Source organism: Hippocampus comes, unplaced genomic scaffold (genome assembly GCF_001891065.2).
Source record: "Hippocampus comes isolate QL1 unplaced genomic scaffold, H_comes_QL1_v1.1 scaffold33, whole genome shotgun sequence".
Taxonomy (NCBI): Eukaryota; Metazoa; Chordata; class Actinopteri; order Syngnathiformes; family Syngnathidae; genus Hippocampus; species Hippocampus comes.
This window is the reverse complement of record NW_017804842.1, coordinates 191471-192753: the sequence shown is the minus strand read 5'-3', so window position 1 is coordinate 192753 and position 1283 is coordinate 191471. Positions and strand designations below refer to the sequence as shown.

The 1283-nt window shown below is 43.7% G+C and overlaps 1 protein-coding gene and 1 long non-coding RNA gene across 2 annotated transcripts in view; one reads left to right on the top strand and one right to left on the bottom strand.

The window, feature by feature from the left end:
- LOC109517404 (hormonally up-regulated neu tumor-associated kinase homolog) overlaps nucleotides 1-361 on the top strand; it is a 3266-nt gene extending 2905 nt beyond the window's left edge. The window contains exon 2 of the mRNA XM_019872573.1: nucleotides 36-361. Coding sequence (XP_019728132.1) covers nucleotides 36-152 — 117 coding nt within the window. The 3' untranslated portion in view covers nucleotides 153-361. The remainder of the gene's footprint in view (nucleotides 1-35) is intronic.
- The window catches only part of LOC109517434 (uncharacterized), a 7137-nt gene extending 5860 nt beyond the window's left edge, over nucleotides 1-1277 (bottom strand). Inside the window, exon 1 of the long non-coding RNA XR_002168541.1 lies at nucleotides 935-1277. This is a non-coding gene — a long non-coding RNA (uncharacterized LOC109517434). The remainder of the gene's footprint in view (nucleotides 1-934) is intronic.
- Nucleotides 1278-1283: the final 6 nt, after the last annotated feature.

Genomic DNA, 1283 nt, shown 5'->3' with positions numbered 1-1283 from the left:
CCGACGTCCTCAAGAACTTCTACCACACCAAGCGGGTGGGCAACTACCTGATCGGCAGGAAGCTGGGCGAGGGCTCCTTCGCCAAAGTCAGGGAGGGGCTGCACGCCCTCACCGGGGAAAAGGTACCACCAGCTTCTTATTTCGACCCTTGAGATTGCCACTTTTAACTTGGGGGCGAGGGGGGGGGGCTGTTTACATTCTCCCCCCCACCCCCAAAAAAAAGTTTAAAAAGAAAATTTCTCCAAATTTGACTTCAAGCTCATATGTCTTTTGGGGGGAAATTCATTGTTATGAAAAAAAGACCCATTACTAATTTGGGAGTGTTACCCTTTAACAAAAAACTGCACTTTAAAACGTTTCTCAGAATCTTTAACATAACACCTTAAAGAAATAAATGCTGACTTTATTCTTGTCATGACAGCACTTTTTATGTCACATACAGATTGTGATTTTTTGGGTCACTTTTTTTCTATATAAAAGGACTTCTGGTCACCAAAAAGACAAAAACCGTCCTTTGTATCTTAAAACCCAAATCTGATCTTGTATTGAGAATAGTACATCATTATTAACCTTGCGATATTTTGCGGTGGAGGGGTAGTGACCTTGTCCCAGAAAGACTTCAATTTCTCAGCTCGACGAGGTCATATTGGCTCCCCAGAAAATTACGAGTAGTGCACCGCGGACGTTTTGCAACGGCAGCTATTCCTCGATGACGCTATTGTGAAAAGAATCCACAGGTGACATTTTGTGAGAGGACGCAGTCCAATGCCGCTCGTGTCTTTTGTGCGCTGTGATGACCTCACGCCCGCTGACGTTTCTTGTTTTGACAACATTGCGTCTTTCTTCTCACTCCTGTGAGTGCGCGTGCGTCGCATGAACTGGGAGGGGAGGGGGGTGAAAGCTGTGTGTGTGTGCGTGTGTGTGATTAATGCACCTGATCAGGATTCTGCTCAAGGCCACTCGCCGACTTGCCTTTGTCTGGGACACATGGACACGGCTCTCATCTGAAGGCCAGGTCCTTCAATTGCCTCAACACGTCAGCGGTTCATCTGCAATCAATCAATCGTTATGTTATTGTCCAAGTCCTAGACATTTCCACTTTGCAGATATTCTCAGTTTTTGTTGTCCTCCCTGATAGCATATAGACACATTTACTACAAAATGTGTTTATATCATGAAAATAGTCATTTGGAGATTTTATTTTTTCATAACAAGCCATTTTTAATACAACATGAAAATCATATTTCGTGACCCCAAAAATGTGATTATTCCAGAAAGAGAGT